This window comes from Cephus cinctus, unplaced genomic scaffold (genome assembly GCF_000341935.2).
Source record: "Cephus cinctus unplaced genomic scaffold, Ccin1 Ccin1_scaffold0160, whole genome shotgun sequence".
In the NCBI taxonomy this organism is placed as follows: domain Eukaryota; kingdom Metazoa; phylum Arthropoda; class Insecta; order Hymenoptera; family Cephidae; genus Cephus; species Cephus cinctus.
This window is the reverse complement of record NW_014332886.1, coordinates 3,390,425-3,407,582: the sequence shown is the minus strand read 5'-3', so window position 1 is coordinate 3,407,582 and position 17,158 is coordinate 3,390,425. Positions and strand designations below refer to the sequence as shown.

General features: G+C 43.4%; 1 protein-coding gene across 20 annotated transcripts in view; it reads left to right on the top strand.

Annotated features, from left to right (window-relative positions):
• Positions 1–17,158, top strand: part of LOC107263617 — a 130,371-nt gene that overhangs the window by 47,028 nt on the left and 66,185 nt on the right. For all 20 annotated transcript variants that reach the window (XM_015731005.2, XM_025081127.1, XM_015731001.2 and 17 more), the window contains exon 3: positions 14,258–14,305. In XM_015731005.2, coding sequence (XP_015586491.1) covers positions 14,258–14,305 — 48 coding nt within the window. The remainder of the gene's footprint in view (positions 1–14,257; positions 14,306–17,158) is intronic.

The following is a 17,158-nucleotide window of genomic DNA, read 5'->3' as shown; positions in this document are numbered from 1 at the left end:
TCTCTCGCACTTTCCTCTCTTTATCTTCAAGGGCGAAAGGGTTGTTTGGGAGTTGGCTGTAACCGGAGGGACGTTCGTTGACGCCGATGCGAGGGGACGGAGTTTATCTTGGCAAGGGTGAGAATACGAAAGGCTGGTTAGAGATGCTGCTGGCGGTGGCTCGAGGCGAGCAAGGACCGCACCCACCTCGGTTATCGACCCGGGAACACCCTTAGTGCGCGTATATACGAATTCCATTCCTTAGTACGTCCTTACGAGTTCACTTGGCAGAAACTTAAGGCGCACATACGTTACGATTACCCATAATAATTGTCTGTGACGTTTGATTGAAACAACCGTGACGTATATGGAACATTAATAATTGCCTTAAAAAATTGCATTACTCCATTCGTACGATAGAAAATTTACCTGTCTCTTGGATATGTATGGGATACGATATATCGATGCAACATATGATTTTATTTTTTTTTTGTTATTTTTCCTACACTCACAATCAGGGCACCCTAAGGTACGAGTCGTACTCCGAAGGGATTTTGCCTAATTAAAAGACCCTAGTTTGTTCGACGAACCGTTAGCCGAGAGGCAAATAATAAAACTCGGTTTAGACTAACTTGGCAGACTGGCTGGTTTAGCTTAGCGAGTGGTTAGTACTCTTTTAAATGGATGGAGAGTCGAGGGGTGCGAGAGTGTGGCAGAGGCGAGGAAACTTTGGAAAATTGACTGAAATGGTTTAACTTGAGGATTTCAATGTATTTTACAAGTTAAAGATTCGTCGTGAATATTGCATTGAAATTTTTAATAAAAAATCTATGAACCGTCTTCACTATTACGGAAACGTTATAACGAACGATATTCCAATTCCACTTTTAGGTCAACTTTCTGTGTTCGATCCATTCGCAGCTTACAGGCAAGATTGTCGAGGGCGGTGCTGGTTTTCGGTATTTGCTTGGATTTTTATTTCTAGAAGATACGAATACATTATCGAAATATAACGGAGAAAGGGTAATGATAGCTAAACGTATATATGTATATGACGAAAGTGAATAATAATATCGTCATAGCTAAAGTCAATCGACCACCCTACTTATCCAAAGAGGTGACACTCAAATCGGTGCTGAGGTATCTGCTTTAAAGAAAAATGAAAAAAAAAAAATAATAATACGGCAAGACTCAAGAGCGTCACATTAAATTATGCATGGTTTAGCCCCGTTTTTTTGCCTTTATACTTGAGCTTGTGCGATATATTCCGTACATACCTACATTCGGATTATGTATTACATACATACGTCTCTATATGAATGTACTAGCGAGATAATTGACTCCTGTGAAAATTTGATCTTCACCAATCCAGGTCGTCGAATCAACCACGAGATATAAAATAATATTAGACAATCTGATTTTTTTTTTCCTCGTGATCGATATATTCTCTTATGTTTCCAGCCGTCAGTTTTGAGTCTACTTCCTGTTGTCATTGTTCGGGCACGACACAGTGTACTTGACTTTCATAATTTTTTTTTTTTAATCATCGACGTTTCTCATGTTTATTGTGCCATTATACTCGGAACGGAAGTAGGTGCCAATCAATGTACTTCCAAGACAGTACATAAGCTTCCGGTTTTTCTACTAAGCTCAATCTTATCGTTCGCTTATCATTACGGATAGGATCAATATTTGTGTGAATCGGGTCGAACTCATTCACGCAGACCATGCCGGCTTGCACTCTCGTCGAATACCCACCAGGGTCTAAGACAAGGGATGGATTTGATTGGGACTGTTTGTGCGGATTGACGTTGCTTCTTTCCTTGTCTTCCTATCTATTCGTCCTGACGTCCTGGTGGGACAGAAAATTCAAGAAAAATGAATATCTTTGTATTCACTGTTCCGTGAATTTTCAAATAGCACCGATCGACAAGTCACGGCTGGATGGCGTAAAATTGAATTTCAATGGACAATCCTGAAGACATTCCATCCGGTACAGCCGCCCACATACGGTTAACACATACTCCACGCTCGTGAGAGTCTTTAACGTTGACTTAATAAATTGTCGAACAATTATAAAAATTGTATCCCCTTAAAGGGTACTTATGCGAAATCTTCAAGAAGCCAGGTCGCTCCAAAGTGGTTGTGGTCAAAGTGCAGGAAGAACTGTTGTACTATATTTAATTTCGAGCGGGCAGAGAAAGTTCGTTGGCCGCGGGTCGAGGGGTGGACGGATTCTTAAGTCGGAGAAATAAGGGATGGAGATAAGGGACCAGGAGGTATTCAAAGGGAAAATTGAGCCAGGATCTAAGGTCTCTGAGGGAGTCGAAGAATCGAGAGAACAGGAACATAATGGTCCCGTTATAAGCATCTTGATGCAAGCTTAGAGAGAAACAATTGAGAAAACCTTAGCGTGTCAAGGGAAGGCACCCTTGCTCCAGGGACTAAACGGATATACGGGTAGCAATTTCCTTCCTCGGTACAACCGACAGAGACAGAGAAAGGTGGACGCCCCGAAGAGCCAGCATTTCTTCTGGCTGTCTTAAAACGTATATCGAGCTTCGTGCCTCTGCTGGTATCAGTTGCCTCCGTTCCTTCTGCTCGGAGGTCAGCGTTCCGTCCGTTCCTCCGATCCTCGGCTCTAGATCACTTTGCAGCAGCCATTACACACTTCCGGTTAATAACGCTTCTGCCGCGAGTCAGGCTGCTTTTCTTTTCTTAATTCTCTAATTAAACAAGAGTGACGCCGCCAAAGCCACTCCTTCCTCTTCCTTGTGCACTCTTTCTTTTTCATCTTCTTCCTCCAATTTCCCGCATCACCAGCTTCTTGGTCTATACCGTACCCAAGGCTACTCGCTGAGCTCTACACCCAGCTGCCAGCAAGAGGAAGAGACAGGAGTCCGAGGTTTCCGAAGGTAGACGGAATGAGAAAGGGGATGGCTGGTAATTGCACCCTCTGCTAATTGAATCGGATGACTCGAAGCCGCACCCGATTCCATCGAGTGCGACCTTTACACTTTCACAGCTTAGGGTTTGTTCCCATTTCATCCTGTATTCCAGGACTTCAGACGTGTGGGATGGTCTTGGGGTTGGGCTTGGGTTTGGGTCTGGCTCGGGGCTTCGGATCCTGCATTCACCTTTCATAAGACACGTTACCCAGGTGTCTCGGGATTTGCGACTGGTACTGGCAGTTTCTCTCAGGAGGAACGCAGGTGCAGGGTTCACCTGTGGGACGTTACTTTCTGCTTTCTGTCGGTCTTATGAAATTTTACGTTCATAGAAATCAGACAAGATTTTCCTTTGGTTCAGCTTCTTCTCTTTTTTAAGTTTTAGGGTTGCGCTTTGCTTTCTTCCTTTTTTCTTTTTTTTCCGGATTTGGAGTGTAATTTCATTTCAATTTATTCGCATAAAAATTTGCAAATTTTCGTATGCATTTAATAGGCAGTCTCAGACGTTTCTCAACCAACTTCCAGACGCATGGCTATCCTCGTGGAGCTTCCATTTTGCAAGGGTGGCGAACGGTATTAATTCCTATATAAAATATGTACGACCATCCTGAGCTTGGCTGCTGCCAAGATAATTTCGTACTGCTGCTGCAATGCTTTTCTGCTAACCATTATTACTCGAGCGTGCGTGCCAGAAGCTTTTCCTTTTCAGGGAAATTCCCACCATCTTGCTCGTGCGAACCTGAAAACACGAAAGTTTCTCACTGTCAAAGGTGTAGCTTTCCTTTAAAGCAGATCCCTTAACCAAACGGAATATACAACATCTTGTTATCTCAAGGTAAAGAGACAAGGACAGTGATAACCTAACCTAACCTCAAGATTATTAAGAGGGATTATACTATTCGTATCGTCGTAAAAGATTAGTTATCTGATAATGGTGAAAAGCAAAGAAATTGGTTGAGAAGAGAATAATAAGAAATATTAATTAGTCTTCTGTGAATTATCTCTTTTGGTATACTTAAGGGTACGACGCAGACACGCAAAATATTACGTGTCTAGTAACCAGCACAATGGTTTACGTTTATTGCCACGTTGTCGTGGCGGCGCTGTGGTCGCGACGGCAATGTTAACATGTCTGCTATATTTTAAAATATAAATATAAACTAAACTCCCTTTGGAGAGTCTGCTATTGTTCTCTCTACTGTCCCAACGTATGTTTGCCTACAACGACAATTATTCCGGAATGCAGTCGCTGCCAGCCAGCTAGTCAGCCAACCACCCACCCACCCGTTCACTGAGTCAACCAGCCATCCAGTTGGTTATGTACCGAGCGCCAAGACAGCAATTGAAACTCATGACGTCAGGATTCCTCCAGTGTTGTGTATATAGTATATCTGAATCCTTACCCCCTTCCTTTCCTCATGGCTTTATCCTCGGTATATCCTCTAAATACACATTACTATGAGAAACTGACACGTCGACTACCGTAGGAGAGCTTGATCGATCAAAAAGGACGATGAGATCTCTGTCGGTAAGGTAGATCGACTCGGAAGATTCCTTGTAGAATTTTTCGTCCGAGAGTTACGAGAGATTCGCCAAGTTCGACAGGCTGGAAGTTTCCCAAGATGCCGAAAGAGTGTTATTTTTATAGAAATATAAGGGACGAACAACCCCGAGCGATCTTTCGTAGATGGATTTCGAAACTTGCAACTAGGTTAGGTATGACTGTAAGATATGGACAGATATTTTTTTTACTGGTTCAGACTTTAGAGACTGTCAACGTGAAAGAGGCATTGCTCGCGTAAGAAAATTACCAGGTGATACGAAATGTACGTGCACATCTGTTTCTAGAGTATGAATTTTTTTATTTTTTTTCGGGAATCCCCCTATTTTCTCAAATCCCCTGAAACTGCGGGAAAATCTTCTGCTCGGAACTTTTAATCCTCTCGGCTGGTCCGGACGGCGAGTTCTTGTGCTACGAAATTCTAGGAAGAAATTTAATTTAGTTGCTAGTTACAGACAGCGGTAATAACTCGCTAACTCGTTATCAGGTTATCACCATCGCTCCGAAATTGTGAAGAGTTCGAAACATTCGGATGGTCCAGACAATCCTCCCGAAATTATATCAACCCACGCAAAAGCCCATAGCCTGATACGTGAAATACTCGCGTTCCATCCTAGCGCGTGCCTCGCGCTACTGGTACATACAAGGGCTCTCGTAGTAGCGTGGAAAAGGTGTCTTGTTATAATGCGAAGCAAGCCTTGACCATTATTTAATCATATCATATTCCCCTTTGACCAAATGACAAATTACACGTTTCCTTGAGGTCTAACAAGTATTCCCAATGGAATCCAGTCATCCTCTTTAAATGCATATATAATTATATACGTTATAATTATATAATCAACACATCAACAAAGTTACTCCGACGTACCAACGTTTAAGGAATAAAAAAAAAATTAAAACTGCCAGCACGCCACGAGAAATCATTATAAAATAAAAAAAAAATCTGTCGATTCAATTGTCTCAGCACCCCTCGCAGTCGTCTCCTACTACAAAGCTCGAGAACGTGAGAGACGCCGAGTACCACGGACCTAGGACAATATGTGCGTAGACACGTACAGCAGTCTCTCGCGCATCACCCAGACGCATAAACGGCAAGGAAACTGGCGCCACATTCGGATGCTTTAGAAAGTCGAAAAGAAAATATATTAATACCAGCTGGAAATAATTATTTTACAAAACACTCTCAATCTATTCATAACGAACGTATTATTCTATTATAGATATCACTGTGTTCTGTTGACCTTTGAAAATTAAGCGTACACAACAGAATCTTCAAGCGTCGACACGTAGTACGTTCCATACTTCTCTGTTGGACTCGGTAGGTATAGTTCCCTATGTTGCCCATGTGGGTGCTGCTGCTGTGAGACAGAGAAGGGGGATCTAACTCACGCGCTGATTGGCTGAGATATCATAGCGGCTGATGGAGGGGGTAACGGTGACGCGTAGTAGCTGGAGTGGGGGTCATGGCCGAGACTGGAGAGGGTAACGCGCCTGCAGCAGTATGCACGCGGACACCGTACCACCCACTCGCACTATCCGTATGCAATGGAATGCTTCGCGTGACGCGTCTGTCCTACGCTCCTGTTTCAACTGTGTCATGTGCCATTTGTAAACGTTAGTAACAGTGCCTGTCAAAGATCGACACATACTCTCTGGCCAATCCCAAAAATTCTAACAGACTTCGGCTCTGTTTTACGCAACTTCATGGTTTCGCGTCGTCGTATCGAAAATCTTTCGTGACTTGATTCCTTGCATTTTGTTTTTTGAAAAATTCAATCGGTAAACGACATGCGTGACTGTTCCCTTTGAAATTTTCTTTATCTGTATTATTCTTATGTCAGACTGGATTAACTCTTGTTTATCTTTCTCCTTTCTAAGCAGTACGTTTTAGACTGAGGTCAATGTCTAACCGTACCTGAAGTACCGTTCTAGCTGTTGTACTCTACTGTGAATCCGTAGAATTCTGGCTGGGTTACCTTATGCGTTGGACTATAGGCTTATGTATAGTAATAGGCTGTATCGTGCTGATACACGTATAGACGTATCTGTATTTTAATATCGTTACGATGGGGAGGAAATAGACACGACGTACTTGTGACGTTTGCTGCTCGCATTGGGATCGACTGGTTTCACACGTTCCAATTGCATGGAACAAGAGAGCAGTCGGCTGGCGTTGCACGGATAATATAAAAAGGGTGTTTGAAGGCAAAGGGTGGAGGTTGAAATAAAGATACATGGCGCCGTTGAAAACTCCCGCGACGTCGAGCGCCATAGGCTAGACGACGCTTTTGCTAGCTGTCGCGACGTACCAAGTTGAAAAAAAAAAGGGCGGTCGTAATGCATCGCTCGAGAGGTTCATTATTCTAAAATATATGCGCTTGCTGCAAAGTGCATCGGTACAGACGATACACGGGAAAGTGAGGAGAACGAGTTATCAAGGGTTGTAAGAAAATAGTAAAGACGATTTTTTTTTTTCATTCCCTCATTCTTCAATCTGCTTCCGCATCCTGTATATCGGACTTTCCAAGTAGAATCGGTCGACTTTTATAAAATTTTCAATGATTCTTCTTCGAGCTCGACATGCAGATTCACCACCGGATATCACGTCCCCATTATTTCCGGTCTGCCTCATTCCAATCTCCTTGGGTGTGGACCACTCTAATTTCCAATTGAAATCATCTTAGCCAACTGAATATATCATATGTCTTTACACAACGCGAGGCCAAAGTTCTGGCTTTCAGCATCCGAGATCTCTGGACCATCGATCATCTTTCTCTCGCACAGGCTCGAACCCAGATCACACGGACACCCAGTCCTTGATACCGTACTCCGATATGTGATCTATATCGTTTGAACGAATCGTTGATTCCTTATCATTGGATCTTACTCACCGCAGCATCCCGTTGTCAGGTGTCTACTGGACCAGTCGTATATACTCGATTCGCTGAAATTTTTTTTTTTTCCTGTTACCTCATTTCTATTATCCAGACGTTAACGAGTCTTTTCTCAACTTGGCCGATGGATCGCTTCTCCGACGTGGGAACGTTTGCCAGCGTAGAGATAAACTAAGAGCAGGAACAGGAGCACAGACGAAAAGAGAACGGAGCGTTCCGAGGATTTTCCGATGGTCTTTTCCCTTTCCTCTTATCTCCTCCCCTTCGTCCACCCTCGTGCACTCAATTCTTCCCCTCTCCTTCCCCTCGACCCCTTAACATCTCCGAGTGTCCGCTGAGCATCTTGATACCCTAGACGAATTCCCCAGTTTTACTTCGCTTTCTTATCTAGCGGGCTTTTGCCGGGCCAACCCTCGGAAGAGCCCGTTGCGGATTATTCCGCACATCTCGTTAGCCGTCCTAAATTCCATATACGTGATCCCATATCTTGAAAGATAGACATACCCTCTTCATTCACGAGGCAATGTCACACGATGTCTTTGGAAATAATATATTGTGATTTTTTTCATTCTGTTTTTTTTTCCTTCCTTAACTCAAGCTTAACCCTCCCAACTCGCAAGATACCACTTTTGCCAGTCTTTCAGGTTTTCTTGAGATGGCAAAAGGAAAGGAAAAAAGAGAAAATGAAGTAAAGAGTTAATACGGAAGCGGGCGACGCATTTGCTTACCTTCTTTTTCTTTTTGTTCCTTAGCAACTTTTCTCCTTCTTTATTCCACCATCTCTCCATCCACTTCCGTTTGACTTCTCTGGTACCCACAGCGCTTACGTAATGAGACGAACCTAAGCTTCTCAAGGAACTCGCGGGTAGAAGGAGGAGCATGTATAAAAGCACGAAATAAGAGGAAGAGCACGGATGACGAATAAGAAGCAAAGAAAAACTCACTGAAGTCGCTCGGATTTCACGAACTTTAATCGTCACTTAAGGCTGACTCGGGCGCACTTCGTTGCGCAATTTTGCAAATTGGCACGACTTAACGAGACTGCCAGCGCTTTACACTGACGTCCCTACCAAGTCATTCGTATTCGCACGGAAGTTGAATGGGGGGAAAAAAAATATACATAGTTACCCAAGTCCTCCTCTTTCAATAAGGGATGATCAAGTGGCTTCCGGTATAGGATTTTTTGCGGCGCATAGATCCTCGAGGCGTCTCCCATCAGCCAGTCATCGCGACGCCTCTTTGGACTGAGCGTCGCGGCGCCCTTAACGGGGTGCGGGTCTTCCTTCGTTATTGCTACGGCAACTTTACGACCTTGGCTAACGTCCCGTTGTGATTCTCTCTGGCTCCGGCTTTCGGTACGGCAGGACCAACTTTTTCGCTAGAGAACCCGGAAACACCCCTTGCCCGATCTGCCAAGTAAACTGGGCCGCGAGACTTCCTGTCTGATTTATACCCCCTCCCTTCCCCCAATGCCATGAAATTTTTAGCATTTTCCTCCCTTTATATTCGCACTCACCTCTTGTACGGGATGACCCTTCTGATTCTTTTATCTGCGCTTAGCAAATAATTTGCCCGGAAATTCGGGGATCCGAACAATTCACCCTTATTGCTCTATTACTGTATCGCCTGGGCTTTCGCACATTTGCCCGGGGATATTTCGAGAATTTTGACGTGTGGGTTACCGTGCATCGATACCGTACATGCGTTATCTATGTTGCAGCTCTAGCAGCGCACGTGTTCGTTCTACCTTGATTTTAGGATATGATTATCCGATTCTCGTTACGTCATGATATTTTTACCAGTCCAATTTAAAAAACTTTAAATGCTTCATACTCACTCGGACAACCCTGTCATCTGACCCCGTGACCTGGTTGTATTATCTTTTTTCCAAGATTTAATATAGCTCGGGTGATCCGGTATACGCTGAGTATGGGTATCTGGAGTCTGTAGAAAAAGTTTGAAAATTTTTTTTTTTTTCTGATAATTAGCGATATCCTTTTCTCAGGTTCCTTAGATAGCGAGTAGTCAATTATACGGCAGTCGTGGACTCGTTAAGTTATCGAGCGAATGACTGGAGACGAGCGTTCTTCTTTATTTGATGCTTTGCGCGAAAAACTTCCCAATTATATTCGCTTTAATAGTAATGTTAATTAAATACCAATGCATAAAACCTTCCGGAACTCGAAAACACTTAACCCAGTTTCCTCTATAAATTCCAACGTTGTTCCCTTCCCTTGTCCTAGCCAGCCCCCCTTACACGTCCTAGCCGCAGTCTTCCGTACTACCGCACTTCGTCCGCTGCGATTCCCTCAATGCTCAGAGGCTCCATTCTCGCCGCGAATCAACATCGAAATTCGAACCATTATCCTTTCTCGACTGGTTAACAAAGTTCGTCAATACAAATCGAACTATTCACACGTTATTCGGTTATATCGACTTTTTCGACTCCATTGAATTTTTTTTTTGTTTTCATGATACATCGCACTATGCTGATTTTGCAAAAAAAGTTTGATATACTCGAAAAAATTTTTAATCACCCAGGTACCCGGGTTATCGCTATGCCTCCCGATATGTATATTCCATATTTGAAAGGAGATACTGTATTGTCTGAATATCTATAGGGGGATGAAATAATATTCATCGATAACAGCGATGTATGGGATATAGGATTAATTTAACCGTGGAAGAGGGAAATCATTTCACGGACCGATCGAGCAGCTACCCTTATCGAATTGGAGCGTGTACGCATATTATATATATAAATATATATCCATAAAATAAATATATATCGAATACAGAAATTCTATTAAGACTGTTATCACTATTTCAAATGGCATTTAGGTAAACTCGTTCTTATTAAACCGATTTCAGATATATATTTGCAATCAGAGTGAAATCCAGAGTTTAATTAATTTTCCCGAGGACCTCGGAGGCCACCGACCCTGGGTTCATCGTAAAACAACGAAAACTGCTGAACAATCGTGGATGATCTGGCTCTAGGTCCTCTTCACAACCCTCGATCCACCCCCGTCAGACCCACTTTACCTTCCTCAGGGTTCGCTCCTGTCGTTCCGTCAGCGCCGTTGGGTTCTCCACTACCCCAAACCCATCTACCCCTATTTCGGAAAACTTTTGCCGATTCCTCGTCGTCAGCGATTATAACGGCTGGTATAAAGTAGTTGTTTATTTTCAGCTGTTAAAGCAGACTCCATATTCCTTGAAATCTACCAAAGTTGCCTGTGCGAGTTTCAATTTTTTTTTTCAAATTCGTTCAACTCACGTGACTTTTGGTTGACGGGTCGGAGAGATATGATGGCAATAGTATACGAGAGGGGTTTGGCAAGGGGGAGATGAGATATCCTCCTGTATGTACGACACAGTCGCACGCAGGCGTCGCAGGGGGTAGCATGCTTTTATAACTGGGTTATGAACCTTTGCCCCAGTGACCCACGATCCTCCCTGACGTGTTCCTAGTCAGCTTGCTACATAGCGACTTGGTAAAAGCCATGCTGTGTCGCTGCATTTAGGTATATATACCATAAACGTATACGTATAGCTGAAATTATATATATACATGTACTAGCAGCGTCACAGGGGTGTACTACATATGTATATAGGTATACACGTCATCAACCAGAGTAATACACGTTACGTACGAATAAACTATGGGGTCCTTACGGCGTTAAGTGCTCAGACTTTGAAAAAGTTTTTCCATCGAGTCGCTCTTGTTTGGACGGCAAAGGAAAGGAAAAAAAAAAGAAAAAAAAAACGGCGAAACATTATGATAACCACCCTCCACTTTTACCAGCAATTTTCTCACTATGAAATCGCTTTGCATCTTAACGTAAAAAGGTAATAGCAATCTACCTTAGCTAATCCCTGATGCAGCTAATAGATTTTCGGATGACAAGCCTAGCTAGGAACAGAGTGAAATGGATGAGGCGCTAGATAAATAATTACCGAAAATATTGCTTGCCCAAAATTTTAATTGGCAATTTTGTTATTCTCCCGTTATTCCAGCCCATGCAATTTAGATAAGCTATCAGCGAGCTCAGAGCCTGTCTTTCGAGTGTATAGGACGTTGGCTGGTGTCTTTTTCTAGGATCGAAGGTCGTACCAGGTCAGTGTCCTCTGTTTAACCTGACCTAAAGCACCGAAGCCCCATCAAAGTGTCTAGATATGATTGAGGATTCTTAAGTGACTGAATGAGGATCAGTTCGGCCAATCAGATTCCATAACTAAGGGATCTTTTGTGGCTGCGATGAGATAGGAGGATGATGAGGATGACGCGGGAGCCAAGGGATTAGGATAGCCCTGGATCGGGTCACGAAGGGATGAAACTCCTAACTGTGTCTTGCTCGGCTATACTCGACTGGTACCAGCTGCCGTCGCCTTCATTTAACCTGTAATTGCAATTAGTCCACCGTCCAGAATTGACTAAAATGTTCGACGGCAACACCCAGTTGCATCCAATCGATCGGATGCAATTCGTCCTCGTGTCGATAAGGTTACCCGATCGTTTAAGATAATTAATCTAGTGATAATAACGTTCACTGACCTAGTTCAACGTCATCGAATATCCATTATGGGTTGATGAAATTCTCTTTTTTTTTTTTTTACGAAAAATACGTGATTTTTGGACGGACACGATTATTTAACTGCTATCTGTCATTACGTACATGACGCATACGACTCTGCGTCAACAAGGTCAAAAATAAATTAAACCTGATAAATATCATTGTCATATATTGTTATGCGTCTGTTACGTCATTCCGAGTATATTAATAACAGTTAACGGTGGATAGAACGATAAGTAAAATGCACCCCTTTTTGTCGGCTCGTAAAATTAACACCTTCGTCTGTCGTATAAATTAGCCTGGTCCATTAGATCGAATAATTTCGTCGTAATTACAGGTAAACACTAGAAATTAGTTTACCAGGAGAAAAGCCCAGTAATTTAAACAAAGGAATCGTCCAGACAGTCTCCCTCTGACGGTCCCCCCTCCGAGGGTTTTGTCTTTCTTCCATAAAGCAAAAGGTAGGAATGATCTAGCCGCGATAGGTGCAGCTCCATCTAGGTGGTACGACCAACTTGTTTTCACCTACTGTTACCATAGGTATACCTATACGTACCAAACTGTACCAATACCATAGTGAAGTAGTGTTGGGTATACCAGCCGGCGAACCACTCTAATTAGGAGATACAGCCCCGTACCCAACCAGCCAGATTCAATCGAACTCGTCGACTAGTTTCTACCGTCGAATTCTACCATCTGGTATAAAACTCTAATCCCACTATAGTCTCGCTACCGTAATGCAAGTCGGCCATGTTGGTTGTCACGACTTAGGAGACTCGCAGTTAATGCAAGAGTAATCACAGTAAAAGCACTTATGCCAGCCAACGAATTTTATAATTTTTTTGTTTTTCCTTTCTTTTCACAAAATTAACAACCTTGCACCGCGGTCTACCGTACAGGTTTTGAGTTTGGCCAGCGCAGTCGGAACGTTTCTTCGGTGACGAAATTAAAGGCGCTTTCGCGGATCGCTTAGCCTCCTTCGTGTACGTCATATTGACGAGAAAGGAAAGTTGAAAACTGACCTTAGCGAGGTTCACGATGTGCAGCAAGTGCAGCGAGTGTTGTCAAGGTTCAAGGCACAGCGTGGATGCTAGTCCTACACCGGGATCAGATTCCGAACCCTCAGGTAAACTACTTCATTAATATATGCATATATATTGTGTATATATATATATATATATATACAAAAATATAAAAAAGACATATTACGAGACTCGTTACGAATCGTTATTTTTTGTACGGCTGCATAAAACAACTTTGGACTCTGGGAAAGTGCAGGCTCGATGTTCTCTTGGATCTCGGGAAGCCCAGTGGATTTGTATACCTATGGAGTTCGCGCCCGGAAAAAAGGACTTTGAGTGGGAATGAAAGGAGCTTGTTTAACCCAGTGCCTCGAAGCAACTTCCTTTCCGACCAGGAAAAGTATTTCCAGTGATTTTTCTTCTCGGCTGCCGGGATACTCCGATGTAAATTAGGAACGTAAAGATTTGTATAAGAATCATCCACTGACTACGTAATAGGCGTATCCGTGCCTATTTCACCGTACGAAAGAGAAACGCGAGGATCGATTGATCGATAATAAATCTTAGATCGTACAAGATGACTGGACATGCCATGTTTACCTATACTGAAGTATATATTGGTTCGTCGTATGATCCTTACAAATTGTCATGCATCGTGCATACTGCATGATATGTGTATAGTACGTGCATTATGGGTATATGCATACGTCATGTAAATACGAGGGAGGCGATGACGTAGGCAAGACGACCCAAGACCCGGGGTCGTTGCACCAGGTCATACCGAGTGGGTTGAGGTTACGTATGTCGGGGATGGGAGATCCACGCAAGAGCGTGTAAAGGAATCCCTTGGTCGAAGGTGTAATCCTTGGAAATCCTTCAGGCGATTTCACGATTAGCTCTCTAATAGGAGATTATCCCAGGATCGGCGTTAGGTGCGCTACGGTTCGTCTCTGTGGTAAAAAGAGGATCGTGAAAAAGTTGAAATTGTTCGGTGGCGACACGACTAAAAAGGATCTTTCATTCGAAAGGGATTGTTTTTTGGTAACCAAATTTCTGGCAGCCTGTCTCGAAATTGTACAGTACGGGGGTTGGCTGTGAAATAACGGAGGAATAAAATAATATTTTCAGCTTCCACGTTCCTCGTTGGCAATATCCTTTACGTTTACTTCTTACGTCTCTTATATCTCGCAGCTCGTTACGTTCTGTGCTTCCGGCTAAAGAATCGGCATGATCGATCGTGTCTAATCGGTTATCCATTTTTTTTATGTTTCAGACGAAGAGTGGAATCCAGATGGCAAAGGACGCCAGTCCAACGACACGGGTGAGTTTTTTTTTCTCTCTCTTTTTTTTTCTTTTTTAACTTTTTTTTTTTTATGGGTTTCAAGAAGTAAAGTTTCTCGACGTAACTCTATGTATACGGGCAGGAAAGTAAAAGGGTTGAAAAGCTTGTAATTAATTCGCGGGAATCACTGCGCGGGTTCTGGGAACAAAGCTGCGTGTTAAATTAGAAACTGGAGAAGTTGGAAGTTCGCGCATGCGCGTTAAGGTTCTACATAACCTTAAAAGAGATTGTTACTACGTAAAGACGCTGCGTATAACTCGTGTACAGCGTAGCTCGTGACATCTGCAGATCTTTAGAAATGCTCGCTGTCCTTACTACTACCTGCCACGTATCCAAACGGTCCAAGAGCTCTTAATTATTCAGAAAGTTTTAATCACCAAACGTACTTGCCGCCAGACGCGTCCAAGTTCAAAACTGTCGAGCGCCGACGCGCGCACGATCGACGTCCGTTGAAATTTTAATGCTTCAAAATATCAGTCCTCGCTCTTAAAAGTGGATGGAGACGTCTAGTCGCCACCTACGTTCATCCCCTCCACGTAATTGTAACCCGACTCTTCTTCATCCTATATTTCGATTCGTCAACCTTTTTCCGGATTACCCGACTACGCTCGCTCTCTTTGTCTTACTCTCTGTCACCCTCGTATCCACCAGCTACCAGCTTCAGTCGTCTCGCTGCACCAGGTGAGGGTCGGACTCTTGGCTATTGTTAGGTACAGTTCTCAAGGACGTAACGATCCTCTAGCCGTTCTGTAGCGAACCTCATAGCTTCTGCTCGACGACACGTTTAATTGTGTCTCGACGGAGTGGGAATAAGATTAAAAAATATTATTGGAGTCTGTCGATTTTTCGACGGAGTGCGAATGCACTGTGGCTCGATTCCATTCGAGGAGTCGCTTTGACTCTTAAAGACTCTGTCCCGCTTCTATTAGAGGATGAACTTCGAATTTTTGTTTGGCTTTATCGAGACTTTCCATCGTCGTCCCGGTAATCTACGATAGACTCGTATCTAAATAAGGCAGCCTCCCGTGGAAATAGTCGACGGTAAATTTGACGGTGACGTGGAGGTCGGGTCGGGCCATCTTTAGAAGAAAAAAAAAAATATGACGGAAAACTAACTGGATCGACGGAACAGCTCGCGTTTCCTTCGGTACTGTAAACTGGCGTTCGGAAAACTGATGGATTTTATTGAATTCCTACCAACTACTACCCGCACTCTCCCTCTACGCCTCCTGGCGAAATTCAATTGAATCGCAATTTACACCGTTTTTTTCTCTTCCTCCACTTCCCGTGCTACACTCATACGCGTAGCTTTTGCTTCTGACGCTCGAAGCGTTCTTCTTGCTTGCCGCAAACAGTTTTCCCGGTAATACTTCGCTCCGTTGGAAGACTTCCGTTTTCATTCATTCCGCAGTCCTACGTTCGCTGTTATTTTCGTTTGGGAAAAACAAAATTTGTTCACTTCCATGAAAACTGAGGTCAATAGATATTTATTTTCTTTTACAGCAATAGTGCAATAGAGTTTTCCGGCTATCGGGAATTTATTCGGTAAACATTACTTGGTCGCGGTACTACAGTCCGGAAGGAGCTCACTCTTTTTTTTTTACCGGAAGAGTTACAAATCATATTTCTCTAATCCAGGATTCCATCAGACCACGTTTCCTACGTTTTTCCCATTTCCATGCCGGGATTACGCCACCCCTAATGTATCCTAGTAGTCTCATAATCCTGAATGCTTTTACGTGCACGGGGAAAAAGATAGAGGACAGTGAACAGACACGGAGAACGAGAGAGAGAGAGAGAGAGAGAGAGAGAGAGAGATAATGATAATAGTCTCACGAGTCTATAAGCAACCAAAGCATTGAAAAATTCTAATGACCCCCCCCCCTGCCCACTTCCCAATACTGAACCCCGACCGTTACATAACGCTCGCAATTATTGGGATACCTGTAACTTCACGTGACGATAGTGTCTTGTGCTCGTGTTGATTCACAGTCAAAACCTGACAGGCCATTACGACTTGACGTTTATACGAGTTTGCATTGAGTTAGGTTACCTTGGGTTTGGATAGGCTAGGATACGTTCTGGCGTCTCTCTCATTGAGCTTTATATGTGACCTGTCAAATATTTATCTAAATGTGGGTAAATTCATAGTAGCGTATAAACTTTCATGCGCAAAATCAGCGCACCGTTAAGTGATGCAGATAAGCACTGACCGAGATAATACGGCGGCCATCATTCTCACGCGGTTTTAAAATTGCCCATGATAACGGTACATGCTGTATACGTATGTGTGTATTATGGATTCCCTGGTGGTTAACTGTTTTCCATCTATCCCGTCTTCTTCTTTTTCACCTAACCTCTTTATTCCTTCTTAAAGCAGATATATTATAAGCTTAATTTAACCCCTGGAATCAGTTGAGTCTTTGCTAGGTTTCCAGGTTTAAGTTTCACCCCTACGCTTGTAACTGTCACCGTGGCAACTGCAGCTGTCAACCCCTTGGCTATTTTTTTTTTATTCTGACCTGCGGACATTAGTTGCGCTTGTACAGTAGGATAATGCAATACAAGGCTATGGAGGGTTGCGGTATGAACCCTTTGAGCTTTACTTTTGACCCCGTTAACGTTTTACGAACGAGAAACTTTAGGATGCGGATTCGTTTCGAGAGAAATGTCGAAATAGTTTCTGGAGGAAGGGTGGTAAAGGAGGTAAGGCTGGGTACCCCGAGCATCCCCTTGACGAGAGCAATGTACACAGTGGCGTATAAATTTTCGATAGTGCAGTTCTGTACGGGTGTTCCGGTGGGTGGGTGGCGGCTGGGGGGGGGCGGGGGG